This window comes from Myotis yumanensis, unplaced genomic scaffold, assembly GCF_028538775.1.
Source record: "Myotis yumanensis isolate MYYU_CA2020_CCGP unplaced genomic scaffold, mMyoYum1.0.hap1 SCAF_19, whole genome shotgun sequence".
In the NCBI taxonomy this organism is placed as follows: domain Eukaryota; kingdom Metazoa; phylum Chordata; class Mammalia; order Chiroptera; family Vespertilionidae; genus Myotis; species Myotis yumanensis.
Genome location: NW_027223770.1, coordinates 10,349,782 through 10,370,353, shown reverse-complemented (window position 1 = coordinate 10,370,353; position 20,572 = coordinate 10,349,782). Strand labels below are relative to the sequence as shown.

The following is a 20,572-nucleotide window of genomic DNA, read 5'->3' as shown; positions in this document are numbered from 1 at the left end:
CGTTTCTTCTTTGCCCTCAAGCAGATCCCAGTTCTATCCAAACTACCACATTCATGCCCTTCCTGGATAGCATGCCTTAGTTTACCAGCAAACTGAGTTTCCTTTTAACCTCCCATCATAGAAAACTTAGGTTATTTCCATCAATCTAAATCCTGTACCTTCACGGCTCAGCACTCACTTGTTCCTAGTCCCCATGTCTCAAAACACACTTGTGTGTGTTACTTGAGAAGTCTCTGGTCTTAAATCAAGGTGCTTCAAGAACAAGGGTGCCGTGTAACATCTGTGCTGTTCACTGCAGCTGGATGTGGGTAGGCCTAGTCCAGTAGGTACCAATCCATGACTTTAATGGGTGGGTTTAAATTATATTATACAGACTGTTTAGCTACATTTAAGGATGGCTATCACCTATCTTCCTAATGGTTTTGTAATGGTGCGGTCATTTTGAGAGCTGGAATACATTATAAAACAGTCACTTAAAAGAAAACTACCATTTAAAATATTACACTAATAATTACAACTTCATGTTTCCTAGTTATTTCTTTGCATCTGCTGAAAATTATCCATGTGTTCTGCATGCAGTCAGTACTCAGAAAGGCTTAGCTATCCACGGCTCAAAACCAGGTCATAACCAGGCCACAAACAAAAGGTAGATGGCTACTTACAATCAACCAATTGAGATATTCAAACACATGAAACAACTGAGATTAATTGTAAGGCACTATGTAGTAACTATTTACTGAATACTATTCTAAGTCAAACACTCTTCTGAGCCTATCACATTATTTCACTCAATGATTCACATTGAGGGGCAGGGACTCTCCTTTTGTAGCTAGGGACAGTGTGGCTCAGCATTTAAACTCCTCAAATTATACAACTAGGAGAGGAGGCAGGGCTTGAATCAGGTGAAACCACTAGCTTATCAAATGAGAAAGGTTAGGGTAGACTGGGAGTTACAAGGTAAGGCCTCAAGTTCTGTTGTCACATACAAGTTTCAAATTATTCAAAGCTCTTCTAAAACCTCTCGTCTTCCAACCCAAGATATTGACTTTGTTCTCTACCTAACCAGTGCCATGCCTGTTGGTTTTCTGAAGGAATTTTAAGCCAGGCACACGTCTACACTCTATAATCTAAGCAGAGTGGCCCAATATTACTTTATTTTTGAAATCTTAGAAGTGACACAATTGATAATGTCCAGAGCATAGATTCAAGACATACGAAAGTAGCCTTTGACACAATGAATTACTGCTCATTTTTCTCCTGTAGTCAAAGAGGTCTGGGAGAATTAGAGGAAAAGTGAAATGCAACTATGAATTTATCACCGAATGTGGAGCAGGAAGGCAGTAGGTCACGAGGTCTCACTTCTCTCACTGGCAGAGGAGCACCCGGGGGGCCAGGGACTCAGCGATGCCTCAAGACCAGAGCCCGTTTGTATAGATGGGAGGCCACCCCAGCATGCCCGCGCTCTCCCCTCCACCATCAGTTAACACTTGGATTGCGGGAACCAAGTTAAGTCGGCTCGCGTGAATTGCGCGTACTCCGCGGGAGCCGTCTTAACTCCGTTCATATAGATTTGCGGTGGAGTGCGGGAAACGTGTAAACTCGGGCCGATTGTAACTGCGTATTACCAAATATTTGTTTGTTTGCCATTCACAAAGATACCTACCTGCGTATGCGAACCGCCATCTTATATTTTGGCGGGAAATTCACCTGACACCGTAGTGTTAAAATTGCCCCTCACAAGCAGGTCTTCTTCAAACTCCCTTTTTGACAGAAGAGCTTTTAATTTAAAATGACAGAAGTGCTTTTAATTTAAAATGCTTTACCCACTTTTAATTTACTCTGAGATTAATGTGTGCATTCAACACATGTGACAAATATAAAGTAGCTCCTGAATTACCGCCAAGTCCAACTGAACCCAGACAAAAAGATAACTATGAATACAGATGAAATCACAGCTCACCAAACCCCACACCTCCCCAAATATATTATGGGAGGATAGTTTAATCTCAGCACGCCACTGTAGAAACTTAGCTACATCCAGGTTAGAACTCAAAGAACCTGAGCATGCATTATAATCCATCTTGGGAAAACAGACTATTTGAAGGAAGACAAATTCAAATAGAAACTGTGTGGTTTCCAGAGCAATTTATTCTTTAACATCTAGTCAATATGCCATCAATAGTTCTCCTGTGTGCATTGTGCTGATAAATTGACACTGAGAGGATTTAACAAGTTCGTCATTTAATAAGTCTGAATTCACTTTCATCACATGGTATTTTACACGGTCATCTGTTGAAACAGATTTCTTTTGAACAGATCTTGGTTTAAAAAAGTCATAGATAATGTAAGTTCTGTATAAACTGGTGGATAGGTAAGTTAGTTCTTTTGTTTTGACTTATAAGCCTCAACTTCACCGCAGAATAAAGACTGTAGGCCAAAGAAAGCATAATCGCTCAGTCGTACAGAACAGTATTGTTTCTATAATTTGGAGCTTTCTGAATGGACGAGTTCAGGCCTGATGCAACTGTAAAAAGATTACTTAATGAATAGACTATATGGAAATTGTATAAAATGTTATTAACTTTAATCATTAATAGCTTAAACAGCACTATGTTACTAATTGCTATTCAAACTCAAAAACCTGGTTTTGAATCCTCAAGAAGGTAGCATGGGTACACAAACCACACCTCCTTATACTTGGGGGTGTGTCAATACATACTTCCAACAGAAACTTTGGCTTTAGGAAAGAGTCACAAACATTTAAAATAATGGCTTTAATTGTCATTTTAAGTATAAGGTAGAGGAAAGTGTGCTTTAATTAAATATACATTATACCAGTGATGCTGGCAAGGTTGAAAGTTACTCCTAATGTTGATAGCTATAAAAACCAGTTTGTACATGACAAGACAATGAGAGAAATAAGCAATCCCTTTGAAACAAATTCCTAAAAAAAAAAATGTTCACAGTGATTTGTATCAACAGTATGCATTTTATGACAATAACATGTACAGACTGAGCACCCTAGGGCTCTCTTTATATCCTAAAGAAAACGAGCATTTACATTATTCATGGGTTTTACTGAATTGAAAAAAGAAAATCAATTGTACAGTTACCCCTTAGACAGGATAAACTGTCTGGGGGGGTGCACAGCTTTAACACCATCATTAAACTTGTTCGCAAAAGGAAGAGAGAATTAAAAAACAAAACATTTTTTCTTGGGAGTGAAGTCTTTCATTTGCTGTTATAACCAGCAAATGCCATTCATTAACTGAAAAAATGGAAGGGAGGGCCCCACAAACACACTATTTGAGCAAGCTGACCAATACACATTACAGTTTTAAAAATGAAGGTTATATACTATATGTTACAAGTCCCAACTAGGCAGTGTCAAATGGTATCTATTTCTTTGCTTGCTTTGTGATCATACCCCTTGGAGGTGTTACGGGTCTTGTGGCACTTGGCTTCTTTTTCTCTGCAGGCTTTAAAATCTGCAAAGATTCAAAAGACAAGTGCATTTTAGGAAATATATTCAACCTCATATCTTAAGATCTCTTAAATGTCATTCAAATTTTTTATTCAAAAGGTTTTGACTTTGAAACTGCCCCAACAACCTCAAAAGTCCCAATAGCTTATTAACATGAACCAAGCTGACAAATAAACATTTCGGTAATAAATGTGATGATGAATAGATAAAAGATGTAATCTAGACAAATTATTTTGCCTCTGGGAAAAAACCTGACAATTTTCTCAAGTTACACCTCGTAGAATCGTTACGCTATCCCTTCTGACATAAGGAGAGAAAGTGCTATAAGAATGTTGTTTCTCAAACTCTGAGGGGATCCTCTCACAATCTCTAGGAGCTCCCCCTGATAATTGGTGCAAAAAAATTTGTTTTACTCCGTTTAACTGCACGTGACTTCAGTGGCTCTATTTGTATTTAAGACTGGGCTGGCTTGAAGTGGTACAAGTTTGACTTAAGGAGAAAGGGACAAAGAAACAGACTTGACTTTGTGTAAATGATGCTTTTGTGCCGAGTGAAGCCCAAATGATGTCATGGTGAATCAACAGATGTTTAGTAGAAATTATACTAGAGAAAATTTACACTTGAGAAAAGTGGCGGGAGAACTGAGTAATCACAGCACATCTGGCACATGGAGTTAGCACTATTCTCACATGCAAGTGGTGATTTAATTTAAACTGAACATCACACTGACATTATAGTTAGATTTATAGTAAAGGGGACACCAGCATAAAGAGCTAATGTATTGGTTTTTGTGCTTCTCTAAAACCTATTTAAATAATGCAAAAACAGTTAAATTGGAAATTAGGGGAAAGGTTCTATGATAATGTTTTCCTTAAAAGGGGGTTTACTTATTACTGAACTAGGATAAACACTGGTTACGGGAAAATAAAAATTTAGTCTATTTAACATAAATTACAGCAGGTGGAAAGCCATTTTTTCCTCTCTCAGACATAACAAAAGGAAACAATGTTGAAAACATCCTCTACCTGAAAAGAGCACATTAGTGTTTCGTCCACACTCATCATGGCACCTGCATTGTCAAACTCTCCACAATAATTGGGTGCAGAAAACAGAGTGACCAACTGCCTCTTTGCAAAAAATTCATATCCATCTTCAACCACCTTGGAGAGAAAATGTTTTCAGTGTTAAGTAGGTGCAAATTTTAGGTGAGTAAAACCACTCTTAGTTTCCCATTGAGCCTGATATGCTGCAGGTCAACTTCCAGAGACATTTTGTATAAACAAGCAATACCTACCCACCAAAATCAACAAGGAGAATCTGTGCTCACACACATGCTCTTAAGTGTACATGTAAAATTCAAAATCAATACCTGATGGGCTCTACATATAAGATCCAAATCATGCTTATGGAGAAATTTTGCAACCACTTCTGCACCAAATGTGAAGGACACGCCTCTGTCATTTTCACCCCAGCCTAAGACATCTTTATCGGGGTCAGACCACAAAAGATCACAAAGAAGACCTTGATCTGGTACATCAGTTGGTCGCATAATTCGCCGAATCTGCTCCATAGATTGAAGATCTGGTGATAAACCTATTAAATAAGAAAAATTTTAAAAAAACCACTTCAGAGAGACTCAATGGCGAAGTTTTAAATTAAATCTATGGATTTGTTTTCTAACTAAGCTTTGGGTAAAAAAACAAAAACAAAAACTGAATTAGCATTGGAATTTATTTTAAGCACTAATCTGTGGGCACAGTATATGGAAACAGTTCCATATACTAAAATATGTATGAAATTAAAATCCTCTTTTGAAAGGATAAAAAAATACCCAGGGAAAGTCTATTGACATTTTCGGTATTCTAGATCTATGGTCCAGCATGTTAACTGCTGTGCATTTTATATTTAAAAATATTTTCTGTTCTATTTTCAAATCAAACTGTTACAGAATCTAAAATTCCCTGTAACAAATAAATTGCTTACTTCAGACTTCTATCCAAATAATCCTGGATGTGCCAAAGTGGACTAATGATCAATTAAGAGTTATCTGACAGAAGAAGTCATCCCAATGATAACTCAAAAATGTCAAAATATACCACTTAGAAGGGATAAAAAAACCCCTACAGTTCCATTTGGAATTAAAATCAGCCCACATACCTCCATGACAGCAAAATATTTTCTCATCCACGATGGCTGCTATCGGTAAACAGTTAAAGCAGTCTGTGAAAGTTTTCCATAGTTTAATGTTATATCTTCTTTTACCTGTGAAAATTTTAGAATGGTTAAAGAGACTGATGCATGGCCAGTATGACTGTGGTTGAGCGTCGACCTATAAACCAGGAGGTCATGGTTTAATTCATGGTCAGGGCACATGCCTGGGTTTCGGGCTTGATCCGTGTGGGGCATGCAGGAGGCAGCTGACCAATGATTCTCTCTCATCACTGAAGTTTCTATCTCTCTTTCCCTCTCCCGTCCTCTCTAAAATCAATAAAAACATATTATTTTTTAAAAATCCCTTGGACAGGATTAGGAAGCCCTCTTTGAATGACCACTCAGGGCTCCCTTAGATCTTTCCTTTGCCCTATGCTGCATTTGCCAGTGCCAACAATTCTCATCCTTTCTGAAGTCTGCTTTGCTCCTTGATTCCTTAGTCATGCAACACATTCCAGCATCTCTTGCAAGTTTCTTTGCTATCGTTGTTGGTTGCTCTATAAAAAATTAGGATTTTCCCTCCTGTTGTCTCTGAGCATCTTTTTTTTTTTTTTTAAATATATTTTATTGATTTTTTACAGAGAGGAAGGGAGAGAGATAGAGAGTTAGAAACATCGATGAGAGAGAAACATCGATCAGCTGCCTCCTGCACACTCCCCACTGGGGATGTGCCCGCAACCAAGGTACATGCCCTTGACTGGAATCGAACCCTGGACCCTTGAGTCCGCAGGCTGATGCTCTATCCACTGAGCCAAACCGGTCAGGGCTGTCTCTGAGCATCTTAACTAAGTCCTGAGCCCCTGCTTTCTCTTCTATTTCTCTACATCCCCCAACCCCCATTGCCCAAGGCCACTTCTGGCTCCAGAAAGGTTTAGCTTAGGTAATTGCCAACATCTCTGTAGGCTTTCAAATCCTGGGATTCTGAGCCAGAATCCCTAATGCAGTTTCCTATTATTACATATCAGAAAGCTCAGCCTGACCAGCGTGGCTCAGTGGTTGAACATCGATCTATGAACCAGGAGATCATGGTTTGGTTCTCAGTCAGGGCATATGCCCAGTTTGCAGGCTCAATCCCCAGTGGGGGATGTGCAGGAGGCAGCCAATCAATGATTCTTATCATTGGTGTTTCTATCTCTCTCTCCATTTCTCTCTGAAATCAATAAAAAAAAAAGATACCAGAAAGGGTAACACACAATTCACATTTTATCCAACAACAAATACCTCAGCCTTACCAGTACCACAGTCATAAGGACAGAAAGAAAATAGTACAGAGTGCTGGTTATACTTGGGAAATAAATCTATCACTTAAGGCAGCAGTTTTTAAATTGCTTCATGAGAAATCTACATTTGAATAAAACATCACCTTAATAAAATTTACAGTAAAAATTTAATAAAATATCAATAATTGTTTTAAAAGTCTTACAAACCATCAAATGAAAGCCATTTATGCCAAGGACACTTTTATGTCCACAAGAAGACTAGGTGGCAAAATATACCTGCCTGATGGGATGGGGGCAGCTTGAATACAAGATCAATAATTGAGCCTTCTTAATGACCAAACCAATGCTGACCTTTTAAATCATTTTTAAAGGCCTTTGCATTAAATAGAAACTGAAAGTGATGTAGCTAATATTCTCACACTAGGATATACGTCACAACAAAGAGATCATCTGGATTTGAACTTCAATGAAAACTTCAAAGTACTTGCTGAGATAACAGTTGTGTAAAAGGAATCCTTTTTAAGAAAAATATTTTTTATTGATTTCAGAGAGGAAGGAAAAGGTAGAAACATCAATGATGAGAAAGAATAATTCAGCGGTTCTCAACCCGTGGGTCACGACCCCTTTGGGGGTCAAACAACCCTTTCACAGGGGTTGCCTAAGACCATAAGAAAACACATATATAATTACATATTGTTTTTGTGATTAATCACTATGCTTTAATTATGTTCAATTTGTAACAATGAAAATACATCCTGCATATCAGATATTTACATTACGATTCATAACAGTAGCAAAATTAGTTATGAAGTAGCAACGAAAATAATTTTATGGTTGGGGGTCACCATAACATGAAGAACTGTATTAAAGGGTCATGGCATTAGGAAGGTTGAGAACCACTGGAATAATTGATTGGCTGCCTCCTGCACGCCTCCTACTGAGGACCAAACCTGCAACCCAGGCATGTGCCCTTGACTGGAATCCAACCTAGGATCCCTTTAGTCTACAGGCCGACGCTCTATCCACTGAGCCAAACCCATTAGGGCAAGAATCCTTTCTTAAGTTAGCTGTGAATATCCATCTACCGCCCCCCCCCCGCCCCCCCCCGCCCCCCCCCGCCCAAAGAAAAGTTGATGAAATAGGAAATGAGAGATTGTATCAACAGAACTATATCAGTTTATGACCAAGTAACTCAATTTCGGTAACCCTTCCTTAGATATAGAAGTACTTACATTCATCATAAAATCCGTAAATTCTATTGATACTGGCACATTCGTGGTTTCCTCTGAGAAGAAAAAAATTCTCGGGATATTTGATTTTGTATGCCAGTAAGAGGCAGATAGTCTCCAGTGACTGCTTCCCCCTGTCCACATAGTCCCCAAGAAACAGGTAGTTGCTTTCTGGCGGGAAACCACCGTACTCAAAGAGTCGAAGCAAATCATAGTATTGCCCATGGATATCACCTAGAAGCAAGGGTTTTGTTACACAGTGTCTTAATACTTGTAGTGCATTAACAAAGCTTTGGGAAGACATTCTTTAAACATTCATTGTACAGTGGCAATGCCTCTAATAAGGACAGTTAAAATTTGATAGCTAACACTAATTTCCAATCTTCTACCTTATTAGTTCAATTAAGCTTAATAAAAAATATAAGTGTATGTGTATGTCCAGAATCCCACACAAAACTCAACTAATTAATTAATTTTGTGGAAAGATTACTAATGCCTAGGCAGGCCTTCTTGCCAAGTAACATTGTTTTCCTTTCAGGTCCCTGATCAATATCAGATCTCTGACAGTTGAGTCTCCCCATACTGTGTCAGCAGAACCACTGCACTTCCAGTGAGCTCTGGCCTCATGTGAACAAAGATACACACTCAGTCCACCCTTCAGTGCATTCAGCTTTCAAACCCACCCCCCCATAGATAATGCTAAAGAGCATTTACTTGCTTTATCAATGTAGTCAAATATGCTAGAAGAACATAACATTACTCAAAGTTTAGTTCTTATACAGATTATCTGCTTCTATCATGTAGAAAAAAAGGTAGAACTATAAAGCGGCACCAAGGGAGGTCTATTTTTAGGCATAACCAATTCTACTTTAAGCTTAAATGTAATTCCTATATATTCATATAGTTCAGACCTTTTCTTAGCTCTCCCTTCTGTTTCATTCCTTCCCTTTTTCAATGTTTATATTCTTTCAGCAAAATAATTTTTAGAAAATCTGAAGCACATCTAAGTAAACTAAGCCCATTAGAAGTACTGATTCTAGAGCTGTAATTACTTAATTTAAAGTAGTTCCAGGTTATTCATAAATAGCAAATGATTATGCTGGCTAATATAAGATAATCTACTAGTATGTATCTTTGCCTCAGTTAATCAATCTCAATCACATAACCATGTTAGTGTTCCAAGACTTACCACATATTTTGAGTGGTGCTTCAAGTTCTAGTAGGATAGGCTGGCTGAGAAAGATCTCTCGAGATTTTAAGCACAGTCCTCTGATTTCATTCTCCTGTAGCTGGACATTCTTACCAGGCTTGGACCCTCTTACTGTAGGGGAGAAAAACTCTAATTAATCAAAGTCAAAATACAATTTCATGTAAAAGTTAAAAGTATCTCAAAAGATACAAACTTTAGGTAAGGAGGAGGTAGAATAATAGTTTAACTAGCTTTTTAACTGGCTTTATTTTCAGGACATTTATAAAGAACATGGTTTTAATGCCTAATTAGAATCCTAAATCTTAGCCAGGATTTTAGAGATGATTCAGTGCCACCTTCTATACAAAGTTAAGACTTGTTCAGGATACTGTGTGTGAGTATGGTTAGACAGGTCTCTCTTTTACTACCTGCTGAATTCAGACTCCCTGAGGCTTGAGGCCTCAGTTCTGCATCCAAGCCACACAATCAGCCTTGTTCACCTACAGCCCGCCCACCAGGCCAGCTCTTTTTGCCTGTCTCTTCTCCAGCCTTATAAATGAATTAGTATTTGCACAGCAGATTTCAGAGATTGTCCTGTTACTGAGATGTTTCTAAGAACTCCGTTTTAAAATGCAAGACTGGAATTGCTCAGACCCCCACCCCCCTCCAAATCAGTGTTTTTAAGAGGACCATGGGTATTTCTGCGGGCCCCAGATTTATCCATGAAAAATTTTAAGTGTTTTCACTTCAATAAAACACAATGTAGGCTTGTGCAATTTGCACTGCAATATTTGGCAGTGCAATTTCTATATTTTTAAATACAATTATGCCTCCACAGGGCAAAGGATGTCTGCTTGTGCTGTGAGAAAGGTTTCCCGGTAATTTGAACAGATAAAACATGAGCAAAGAGAGAAAGAAATCATAGCACAGCACCAGGCATCCTAAACTCACAAGTACCCACATCAGAGCACTCTGAGGTCTACTCACTATCAAAACGAAGCACAAGCTCTCTCCTCTGGCCTGTAACAGTTCATTTTATCGGCCGGTAGGTAGTAGTAGGAAATAAAGCAGGCATTCTTTGCATTAGAAATGAAGCGAAAACACAAGACCAGACTAAATATAGAATGCAAGCCTGCACCTTTCTACCACTAAAGCCAATACAAAGTGATTTAGTATTAGCAAAACCACAAAATCCATCAAATTAAATCAATGTTGCTAACTTAAATTTTATTGGTTTTGGAGGCTTTATTCCTAATTTCAAATTACAAAATCATTTGGTTTAATAGCTGAATGAGAGCAACAGGTTTAACAGGTTTGTACCTAGCTTTGTTCTGTAATACCTAAGTAACATTACAGAGTGATCAAAATTACAAGTAAAAAACCCCTGACATTTGCTGAGAATTTTTTCCCATTATAAAGGGCTGTGTCCACGTTTGAGAAACATTGTCCTAGAGGCAAAGCCATCATACGGCCTGAATAGTGTCACTGAAACCACGCAATTTTCTCCTGTGTAAAGGAGTATATTTTTTTTCTTTCAATGAAAGATAATGAATAAGAGAAGATCAAATTCTTGAAACACACAAAAAGAAAATAAGAGCGCTGGATTTGGAGCCAGGTGCCCCAAGTTTCTGTATTGGTTCTATAGCTTTGGCCAAATCACTACTTTAAACCCCAAAATATGTAACTGAACTAAATGACTAGCCAGTCTCTTGATCAAATTGTGAAACAAGAAGCAATTAAAGGAAAAACATAGTAATAACCTTTGAGGGAAGATACAAAACAAATGCATATATAACACAACAGCAACTGAGCAACAAAAAGTGATTTTTCCACAGCAATTTTTCTCTCTCGCTAAACATACACATATTAGAGAATTCAAGAAACACTCCCGGTGGAAAGATGATGTGTTCCTTGATTCACTGGCCAGAAAACCCCAATCATTAGTGATTTTACCACAAGTCAGCCAGAAACTTGGGCAGACTGCCCAGCAGAATATTTTATTTTTGGCTTGGAGGGGACTCCTAGAAGCTTCTGGTTTCAACCTGAATCGTTTTCAGCAGAGCCCCACATTTGTGAATGAAGAGCCCACTCTATTTTTCAGGAGTCTATGTAAAAATTGACTTACACCTATAAAGAATTCAGGCTCTACCTTTTTATATAAATGCTATCGTATTCAATGTTGCGAACATGAATTTTACTGGTTTTGGAGGCTTCTCATTATCACCTTTAGATGTAGTTTATGGTAGTTTTCTCTTATTCTGTCTGTCCTGAGTGGGACTGCACAGAGTTTTAGTAAAGAGAAATACTGCTAACAATGAAAAATTATTCTTAATATGGAATTTTGCCAGAACTCAGTATATTTTATATTTGAAGAACATTGATCATTAAAAGTAACAAGGTCCCAACGCTTTTTAAATCCCCTACAATTAGCTCAAGGAGTAAAATGATAGAGATTCCACCGAAACCATCTTCTACTAACTGGCAAATACCTGCTCATCCTTCAAGCCTCTCCTCTCCTCACAAGCCTGCTTTTCCTTCTCTGAAATGCTCTACAGCCAGTCAGACCCAGCACACACTGTACTTTGTATTGTAATTGCAAGTTCACTTATACCTATTCACATGGACCCAGGATAGAATGCACACCCCAAGAACATACCACTTGCTCTTCAGAGTACGTGCTCATGGCCAGTACATGGCAGGTGCTCAATATCTGTTGCATAAATGAAGTGTGTATAAATCCTAAATACTATTGACTTGTGGCATTAGAATCAAACATACACTCCAGACTACATACCTATTTCCTATAAGGCTTTACTGGAGTTATTTCCCTAGTTGTAAAAAAACAGGATTACTCTTAAATTTCAAGTTCAAGACAAATGTCTAATAGAAGATAAAGATCTCAAAATGGGTTTTGGTAGTCCAAGTGAACACTGTATATACTTCTTAAAAATGGCCATATCAGCCAATAGCATAAATATCTACTTCCCTATTTTCAATGTCCATCAAATAGAATTATATATTAGTTGTGGCTAACATCTGCCAAGCACTTCCCATGTGCTGGATACTGCACTAAGGGGCTTTACATTGTTAATCCTCAACAATTCTATGAGGTTAGACAGTCACCTCCATATTACAGGAGACTTGGTCCAAAGCCAGAGCTTGTAAGGACACTAGGCCAGACCAACTCTAGGTCTAGTGATGCTTCCATCATACCACCCTCCCAAGTAAGAACTTGGTCTTCATTAAACTTCCAAACCAAAGGAGTTTTTATAGGACAAACCCCAATACAGTCACGGCTTCCTAAGAAAAAAATTGATATGGGATATAAAATCATAATGCACCCTCATACATGAGGCATTAAATAAGAATTTAAGCCCTAACCAGTTTGGCTAAGTGGCTAGAGTGTTGGCCTGCAGACTCAAGGGTCCCAGGTTCGATTCAGGTTAAAGGCATGTACCTTGATTGTGGGCACATCCCCAGTAGGGGGTGTGCAGGAGGTAGCTGATCGATGTTTCTAACTCTCTATCCCTCTCCCTTCTTTTTTGTAAAAACAAAAAACAAAAAAACCCACAAATATATATATATATATATATATATATATATATATATATATATATCTATCTCTACATTAATAAAAGACAAAGATGCTAACTGACTGTACCTTCACTATGCCCTAAGCCACGCCCATCACCCATTCAGAGCGACTATATGCAAATTAACCCAACCAAGATGGCGGCTGGCAGTCATGGAGCTGGAGCAAGCAGGAGGATTGGTTGCCCGGGCGATGGAGGAAGCCAGGCTTCCCGCCTGCTCTGAGCTGGCTGTGGCCTCTGCTAAAGGCAACAAAGTCTCAATTACAGAAGACAAATAAATCCCAGATACCTGCTTCCAGCCAGCCTCCACTGGGAGCTTGGGTGGCTGGGAGCCGTGGCCAGCCTGCAAACAGCCATCAGCCCCTCACCCAGGCTGGCCAGGCACTTTTATATAATAAAAGGGTAATATGCAAATTGACCCTAACAGCAGAATGACTGGTCACTATGACACACACTGACCACCAGGGGGCAGATGCTCAATGCAGGAGCTGCCCCCTGGTGGTCAGTGAGCTCCCACAGGGGGAGCTCTGCTCAGCCACAAGCCAGGCTGACGGCTGCTAGTACAGCTGTGGTGGTGGGAGCCTCTCCCACCTCCTCAGCAGCGCTAAGGATGTCTGACTGCAGCTTAGGCCTGCTCTCCGCTGGCAAGTGGACATCCCCCGAGGGCTCCCAGCCTGCCAGAGAGATGCCTGACTGCCAGCTTAGGCCCAATCCCCCCAGGGAGCGGGCCTAAGCCAGCAGGTGGTCATCCCCCGAGGGTCCCCAGACTGCGAGAGGGCACAGGCCAGGCTGAGGGACACCCCCCCCCAGTGCACAAATTTTTGTGCACCGGGCCTCTAGTCTAATAATAAAGCAGTAATATGCAAATTGACCATCACTCCAACACACAAGATGGCCTGCAGGGGAGGGCAGTTGGGAGGGACCAGGCCTGAAAGGGAGGGCAGTTGAGGGCAATCGGGCCAGCAGGGGAGCAGTTAGGCGTCGATCAGGCTGACAGGGGAGTGGTTAGGGGTGATCAGGCTCGCAGAAAGAAGCGGTTAGGGGCAATCAGGCAGGCAGGCAAGCGGTTTGGAGCCAGCAGTCCTGGATTGTGAGAGGGGTTCCAGATTGGAGAGGGTGCAGACTGTGCTGAGGGACACACTCTACCCCCACTCCCCCATGCATGAATTTGGTGCAATGGGCCCCTAGAGAGAGAGTGTGTGTGTGTGTGTATATATAAATTTAATCATGCAATCTGTTAAGATTATCAGTAGGTATTTATGATAACAACAGGCTACACAAGAAACTTGTCTTTTTTCTCAATAACCTTACATTAGTGGAGGGCACAGAAAATAAGACAAAGTGGGTACCTGGAGATTGTTGTAAATACTCTAACTAGAACTATCCCCTCAATAAAGATTATAGAAGTAAAAGGTTATCTTAAGGACAACATTTTATTACCATTAAAAATGGTAATAAAGACAAAGGCTGACTATTTTCTCTGTGAGCTGTAAAGAAAAATATAAACAGTACAACACTGCTCATTAAACATCAGTCAATACTCACTTGGAGGTTTAAAGCCCTCACTATGCTCTGTGCCTAGGAGAAACCTACATAAATAGGAGACCCTTAGGTGGGAAATTCAAGGGTTGTCACCTCAGGATAACTTCCTAAGTAGCAATTCAAATGGTTCATATCAAATTATTTCAACTACTGTCAATGGAATCCAAAGTATTCCAACCAATAAAAATGCCATTCTCCAGAGAGAGAGTTTCTCATAAATCCAGGTGCCAGGTATTGCAAGGAAATAAGACTAGTAGACATGTGAACATATATAGGCTGGTGATCAATACATTAAAATTTTCACCTTAGACCTTTCACATATGACTTTTGAGTAAAAGCTTTTCTTTATCTTGCTAGAAATGGTGATTCAGGAAAATGCATTATGATTGTTATCAGCAAAGGTTGTTCTGTACAAACTTATCTGGCATATCATAAACTTCCCAGCAATTTTATTGAAAGCAAACTGATAAAATCCTGAAATAATAAAATGTTATTGGTGACTATCTGCAGTGACAGTTTCTCTCTCAAGCAACACTAACTTTTCTGACAGCAATAAGCAAAGCAGAGATAAAAACTATGGAAGGAAATTTAAGGTAACTTTGACATTATGGAAAATGAAAAAGTATTCTTTTGTCCCTCAATTAAAGGCTCCTTAACTGTTTTGAAAGGTTATTATTAAAGGAATACCATAAACCAAAAAATGGCACTAGCTGAATTATAATGAAGTTTTAAGATCTAAGAATGGCACAACCAATATAAAAATAAACAAAAAGATTTTGCTGTTTTACGATAATCCTGTTAAAGCAGGTAGCAATCTTAAGAATATGACACACATTCATTTCAGTGACAAAATGGCCTTGCAATATTGGACAGATTTAGAAAAATTAGACCTCAAACCCAAACAAACAAAAATAGTGAATACTAAAACTTTCCCACAAACTGATGAGTTCTTTTCTACAAAAAAAGGATATATATATATATATGCGCCAAAGAATGTCATCAAGAATCATTTGGCTTCATTGCAATCACCAGCAGGAAGACTTTCTGACCATCTTAATTGTTTTAATTCCCGCCACCCCCCACTTTCTTAGTGGCTAATGTTATACTTTGGGCCATTAAAAGTTAAACCAATTTTCTCAAGGCAGATTGTCAGAATATAGCTGCAAAACACTGTCCACTGCTCTCAATTAAGTACCTTGAATATTCTAGACCTAGAGTGAAGCCAATTTACTGAAAAATGTTTAACTTTCCACAATCTAAAAACTCATTTTGATAAAAACAACAACCATGGATTATACTCAACATCTGAATAGAGTAAAATTTTAGGAGTGGTTTTCATTTTCATAAACTTTAGTATCAGTGATACCCACTCCCCCCTAGACGAGACGATGTCACTAAACCCTAGAGTAGTGGAGAAATTGGAGATTACAGATAAATCATCAAGATTCCTAAGGAAATCATCTGTTTTTACATGCTTTGGATATAGGGCAGTGATGGCAAACCTATGACACGCGCACTCATTTTTTTGGTTGATTTTTCTTTGTTAAATGGCATTTAAATATAGAAAATAAATATCAAAAATATAAGTCTTTGTTTTACTATGGTTGCAAATATCAAAAAATTTCTGTATGTGACATGGCACCAGAGTTAAGTTAGGGTTTTTCAAAATGCTGACACGCCGAGCTCAAAAGGTTTGCCATCACTGATTATAGTGTCTGATCCTTAAAAATTTGCCCCAAGATTCTACGAACTCCACACAGATGGAATCATTCCTTCCTGAATAATACTAAGACTTTCCGGTTTCCTCATCTACAAATCAATTCACATCAGAATATTATCTCCTTAACATTTCAATCTTTAAGGTTTACTACTAGCCTCAGTTGTAAATTAAGTGAAATGATCAAATCCATATAGTATCAATCATTTCTCTGCTTCAAGATCAGTAATCCTCACCTACTCAAATGGACTGAATGGCACCTGCTTATGCAGAACAGGTTGAGACCTAAAAACGATCTCACCAACCTCTGCCGCCAGATGGGCTACTAATGCAAGGCCCAGCAGCACCTCCATTTCCCCAGCTCGAGAAGGAACACCTGTCCCCCTCCTGCTACTGTCAGGCAAGGGGGCACAAGTAATCTTTTCTATGCTGTGGTTAAGGACTGGCAAAAGCTTAGCTTATGTCTGCAATAGAGCTTTCTGTCTCAACTCCAAGAAAAGGATGCGGCATACAAGTGACATGCTGGAGAGGGAAGAGGAGGGGGCTCACAACACAGACTTATTCTAAGTTAGGGAATTAATAACAACTTTAATCTTTATCAACAAAAATGCCCTATGATAATTGATCCCAAGTAAAACCTCTAATCATTAAAAGAGGGAAGAGGAGGGGGCTCACAACACAGACTTATTCTAAGTTAGGGAATTAATAACAACTTTTATCTTTATCAACAAAAATGCCCTATGATAATTGATCCCAAGTAAAACCTCTAATCACTAAAATTATCTGGCATGTAAAGAAAAAAATAACTGCAGAAGTGTCATTAGGAAAGATTACTTTTGTTTTTCTTGGTCAGCATTTTAAGAACGTTTTTTCCCTATTATGTTTGTCCTTTATTATCTTCAGGACCAGGGGTGCTGTTTTTTTAGCATTAGAATGTAAACATGTTTCATATTACACCAAAAAGCTAAATACATTAAGTTAAACAATTTTATAGTTTCAGAGTATTTTCAGATGAACTCTTACACATCAGAGAATCAAATTAGTAAAGGTTTTCCCAGGGCCAGGGCAAAGGTCATATTTAAATCACTAAAGCAAGCCAAGCAGTTATGCAGAGCCTGGCACAATCTTGCAGTGCGAAATAGCCAGCTTCAGAGCAAAGAAGCTTCTTGCAAATCTGGACGTGAAAATAAGTCACAACCTCCAGCTCTGCGAGAAAAGTGCTAGCTCCCTGAGCAAGGTCGCTTACAAAGTATAACCAAATTGTACTTTTCTTCAACACAGTAGGAATATCAGACCAAATCAACAGCTGGCTTATTTTCTCTCTAAATTACCCAAGTTTTACTGTGCAGTTAAATAACCTAAAACTAGTTATACGAAGGAGTAACAACCTTTAGGTTTTATCATCAAGGCAGATCCTGGACAAAAACTTCCAAGATGGGTTGCAAAAGTGATACTTTGCTTAAAGAAAAACTACTCACAGGGTAGAAAAGAATTGCAAAGCTGTACTGACTAAAGATCTAAATCAACATGCTTTTTTAAAAAAATAAGACTTCACTTTTGAGCTGTCCTTTTAGTACCATCACCGAGCTACTTCTCAACTAGCTGGTACAGTCCACCACCTTAAAAGACGATCCTGAACATGTAAAAAATTCTAACAGGGCCACAAAATTAACATTGCCTCCTTTTTCAAATATACTTAAATCTTAAGATTTTTAAGAAAAAAGGTTTTTGGAGCATTATAAAACCCACAAAATTTAATACCAACACTTTATATATATACATTCTCAATGGATCATCAGTTTCTTTGCCAATTTAACATCAATGAGAAAAAACTATACTGTGCAGCTAGCCTATTCCTGAGCCATTAAAACACACTACTTTATATTAATTTCTGGACAACCGAGAACTAAAAATAGCAAGACTTACTCTTAAAATTCTGTTTCTAATACACAGATTTCATTTTTTTTGTTTTCTCAGTGAAATAAAGCCCACCTTAATCTAGCCATACATTCCTGCAGATATAAAAAGTTCCTTTCTTATTGCACTGTTTTAATTCACTTCTGAGCCATTGCTCCCTCATATAAATAGAACTGTACTAACTAGTATGGGAAATATTATTTACTTCTTATACTAACGCCAGGTACTGAATGAAGGACAAGGTTTTCACCCAGAAATGGCAGCAACATTAAAGAGCATTTCTGGAACTCATTTAGTGGGTTTTCCTTTTCTTTCAAGAATGTACAAAAGGGAAAAAAAAAGAAAGTATAAAAGGAAAAAATCCCCACACAGATTAAGCTATTTCAAGAGTTTAATGACAATTCAAAAGATCTGCAAAAACCAGAGCTGTCCAATTGTTCACCATGCTCTTGACTCCATCTCACAGCATTTATAGTCCAACAATATTTAGGACAATATAAAGGCAAAAAAAAAAAAAAAGTTAAGACCCAATCAACTCTACATTACCCAGTGCCCAAATCAAGAAAGGGATTCAAATGCTCCCAAAGTTTTGAAGACGTTAGCATTAGACCCGTTCTGGAACCCGAAACGTGCAGACAGTTCACTTTCACGTCCCTCGTTAAAACCCGAACTTCTTCCGTCTCCCCAATCAATATGAATCAAATGCCAGGCGGCCTTAGGTCAGCCAAAACGGGAGCTCGATTTTAACCTTGGCGTAACCACTGGGCACCTCCTTCCTTCACACACGGGGTGAGTTGGAGTTTTAGCTCCTCACTGCCGGGCTCTGAAATCTGTCACAACTGTGTGACCTTGGTCAAGTGACTTCACCTCTCTGTGTTTGCTCGGAAAAACAGGAGAAAATAATGGCACCTACCTCGCAGGGCTGCTGGAAGAATTAAGTGAAATCTATGTAAAGTGCTCCAAAAAAAAAAAAAAAAAAAAAAAAAAAAAAAAAAAAAGCTGGACACACGTAGGAAGCTGTTTATCACTACGATTGTTAATTTATTAGATGTACGCCCAGCGCTTCACAGAGCCCAGCTGCACATTGCAAAGAGCATAACTGTCAGCCTCGCGGGCTTCAAGTTCAGAAAAGAGCGCGGAGACCTCGCCGGGACAGGACAACTGAGAGCATTTGGGGGCGCGGGAGGCGGCGGGTTCCAGCGTCCCCTCGAGGGGTGTTCGGACAAGAAACGGCCCCCCCCATCCCAGCCCCACACACACACAAAAATGTAAAAAGGGAGCGATAGGGAAGAAGCCCGCCCTCCATCCCGGTGGAACCCACAGCCCATCCAATAAGTCGCTTTCCGAGAAGACCGGTACCACCAATAACGGAACACGCCTGCAGGTTGGACTCGGGCCCCCCATCCTTCTCTCCTCCAAACACGGGTCCGGTGTGTGCAGAGCGAGAGACCGGACCGGAAACGTGGGGGTAGGGAGCAGAGTTTTCAAATTTCACGGCCAGGAGGAAGGCTGCGCCCCAGTGCAATGAATGAGCGGCGCCGGGAGGGCCGGCCGTTGGGCCAAGTGCGGGACCCCGCCGGCCGCCCCCCGGCAGCAGCCCCCGGCCCGAGGGCCAACTCTCGAGCTCACTCCCCTCGGTGCTGCCGGTCCAACTGGCCTCCCAACTCCCCCCCATCCCAACCGCCCGCCTCCTCTCAGCCCACCCGCCGCCCCCTTCACCTTCCAGCAGCCGTTGGATGATGCTGTCGACGTTGAGTTTATCTATATCCGCCATCGCCTTCCCACCGCCGACCCTCCCGCAGCGGCGCCGCCGGCGGCTCGCGCCCGGGACTCACGCCTCCTTTCCCACGCCACGAGCACAGAGGCGGTGGTGGCGGCGGCGGTGGCAACAGCCGCGGCGGGTCCCCCCAACCGCCCCGCTCCCTGCTTCCTCCTCTCTCTCCACTGGAACCACGAGAAGAACAAAATGGCCGCCGACTCCTTAGCTAGCCTCGGGCGGCGCACGGATGCGCGCGGGGGAGTGCAGCGGCCCGGCCGGGACTTCTTTGTGAGCCATAGGACTCGCGGGATGGGGGCGGGGCCTGGACGCGAAGGGGGCGGGGCCAGAGCGCGGACAGGGGCGGAGACGGTTGAGAGTAAAGCGCGAGAGCACGGATCCTTCCGCCAAACGAGCAGGGAAAATAGGCCCCCTGGCGGGAGCGGGAGTTGCAAAATTGCACGCGGGAGTTGGGGCTGGGGGAGAAGATGCTGCTGTGTAAGGGACCATCGCGGCGTCGGCGGGACAATGTCCACTGGGGCCAGATATTTGCAAACCTGCTCTGTGGAAGCCCACTGAGGGAATTAGGGGCTCCTGGAATTTACTCCTTCAGATAAACCTAGGATAGAGGTGGAGAGGGAGAGGGAGAGGGAGAAAAAGTAAAGTAGATTGACTTACTTTGGATTCAAATTTGCTGGGACTTGGGGAGAAGGG

At 40.5% G+C, this 20,572-nt stretch overlaps 1 protein-coding gene across 1 annotated transcript; it reads right to left on the bottom strand.

Moving 5' to 3' along the window:
• Nucleotides 1-2,130: 2,130 nt before the first annotated feature.
• On the bottom strand, nt 2,131-20,080 carry PPP1CC (protein phosphatase 1 catalytic subunit gamma). Its single transcript, XM_070399222.1, has 8 exons — nt 19,822-20,080; nt 9,334-9,465; nt 8,148-8,378; nt 5,642-5,746; nt 4,854-5,077; nt 4,510-4,644; nt 3,428-3,488; nt 2,131-2,524 (listed from the first exon to the last, which is right to left on the bottom strand). Exons 1-8 carry the CDS (start codon nt 19,874-19,876, stop codon nt 2,454-2,456), a joined length of 1,014 nt encoding a protein of 337 aa, XP_070255323.1. The 5' UTR covers nt 19,877-20,080; the 3' UTR covers nt 2,131-2,453.
• Between the last annotated feature and the right edge of the window lie 492 nt (nt 20,081-20,572).